The sequence below is a fragment of the Cyprinodon variegatus genome, unplaced genomic scaffold, assembly GCF_000732505.1.
Source record: "Cyprinodon variegatus isolate N-32 unplaced genomic scaffold, C_variegatus-1.0 Scaffold1122, whole genome shotgun sequence".
Classification (NCBI taxonomy): Eukaryota; Metazoa; Chordata; class Actinopteri; order Cyprinodontiformes; family Cyprinodontidae; genus Cyprinodon; species Cyprinodon variegatus.
In genome coordinates, this window is record NW_015151575.1 from 93461 (window position 1) to 95488 (window position 2028).

At 38.7% G+C, this 2028-nt stretch overlaps 1 protein-coding gene across 1 annotated transcript in view; it reads left to right on the top strand.

Annotated features, from left to right (window-relative positions):
* Positions 1-2028, top strand: part of sec22a (SEC22 homolog A, vesicle trafficking protein) — a 15750-nt gene that overhangs the window by 12378 nt on the left and 1344 nt on the right. The window contains exon 5 of the mRNA XM_015400592.1: positions 332-450. Coding sequence (XP_015256078.1) covers positions 332-450 — 119 coding nt within the window. The remainder of the gene's footprint in view (positions 1-331; positions 451-2028) is intronic.

Consider the following 2028-nt stretch of genomic DNA (forward strand, 5'->3'; position numbering starts at 1 on the left):
TCCACCTTTCTGATCTTTGTTACCACTGCTGAGCACAGCTGCTGCTCATATGTTCCTGCTGATGTGATGAGGATCCTGAGCATCGCTCTTAATGCTTGCTCTCTTCATCTGTGTTTTTTATAATAACATTAATCATTTTGCCTTAAGGGATGAAGCGAAGCGACAACAGTGACACATTGCTTGTTTTATATCAGGATGCCCTAAACTTAATGACTTAAAATATCTTTTGACTAATGTTTGGTTGTTTTTTTCTTGATAAGAGGGATTATGCATCATGAGATGACACAGTTAAAGAATGCAAGCATTTACAGTGACCGCTGCCCTCTTCCAGCCCCCACACAGATGCTGCAGCCTGTGACGCTCCCTGGTATCGTGTCCTGTGTGCTCAGTGTTCTCTGCGGAGGCCTGAACCTGCTGAGAGGAGTCCATGCGATCGAGAGCATATTACAGGTGAGGACCTGCTGCAGCTGATATTTGGACATTTATTGGTGTTACAGCAGGGAATAACTAAAAGAATAGAATCCTTCACCATCAGATTAATTTTGTTGTTATTCGGTGCCGCAGTGGTTAGCTCACACGACCCATGTACAGAGGCCTTAGTCCTGGAAGTGGCCGACCTGGGTTCAAATCCGACCTTTGCCACATGTCTCTCCCCCTCTCTCATACCCCTTTCCTGTCAGCATAATGTTCAAAAAATGAGCCACTAGTGCTCTTAAAAACTCAGGAAAGAAGAAAAAAAACATTAAATCTTTTCAGTCCCTAAAAAAAAAACAGTAAAAGCATATGTTGGTTGTTTGAAAGATAAAAAACTAATATATTAAAGGTACAGTGGAATTTTTGAAAAGACCCGCCCTCTTCACTTTAAAAAAAATACACATGCACACCCCTGAACCCGGTCCTGAGAGAGAGAACGCCTATTAAAAGCTAATTGCAATTTTCCACCGAGTCAGACTCACCACCGGTAAGTGAAAATGGGGACGGCCACGTAGGACGGCCTTACATAAACATTTCACCAGGATGATTGACAATTAGGAGGACCACTTATTTTGATGATCCACCCGGAAAAAGAACATCCTGCACTATACCTTTAAATGCAGCACTTTATTGCACTGACTATAATGCGTTTTCTGGTATCATCACCCTTATATTTGTAGAATAACTGGTTGCTGACCTTAATCTTCAAACAATATTCTATATTATATAGAATATATATATATATATTCAATATTCTATCTTATTTGTCATGCTGCAAATTCAGTTTCTGCATTCAAATCAACAGAAAAGTCTAAAGGTTTTAAGGCAATTTACCTCATTCTACAAGTTTAACATTCAGTGTAATATATGTCGTGTAAGGCCTCATTTAATTAAACATATGTTAGTTGGAAAAAATGGAACAGAAGATGCATTAAATAGTGTTTACCTTTAAACTGACTCTGTATTTGGACTTTAGGCATCATGCCGATTTTCTTCCTCACTAAACGTCTCCAAATCAGTCATAATATGAGGACATCTGGTGTCTCTGTGATCCTCTAGAGGTGAACCCATAGATTATCAGTCAGACTACATTTTAAGCACAGCCATCTTAGATCTTAATTTTATTTTTCTAGTAAATTTATCTGTATTTTTATTTATTATTTTTGGACCAACCAGGATGCTGAGAAGTTAAAGCTCTCATCCTCCTCAGCTATAAAGGCGCCTGATTAAAGCTAACCACTATTTTAAACTGCTAATTCTATTAGACCGGACAGAAAAAGGAAACAGTAAAGCCAGATCATCATGCTGCCACCTTTGTTTTTCTCCTTTAAAAAAAAAATGTATTTGCTGTTCAGAGGTTTAAGGTTAAACGTAGCTGATAGAATTACCCCAAAAGGTTAAAGTTTGATTTCAACCGGGCCATAATACATTCCTGAGAGCTTGGTGGTGGTGTTTCCTTTGCTCATTTGGTCCTTAAAGGAGAAGTTCGGTTTTTAACACTTTAAGCCCATTTTCTGTAGTGTCCAGGATGAAATCGAATGATCGACACCAAAA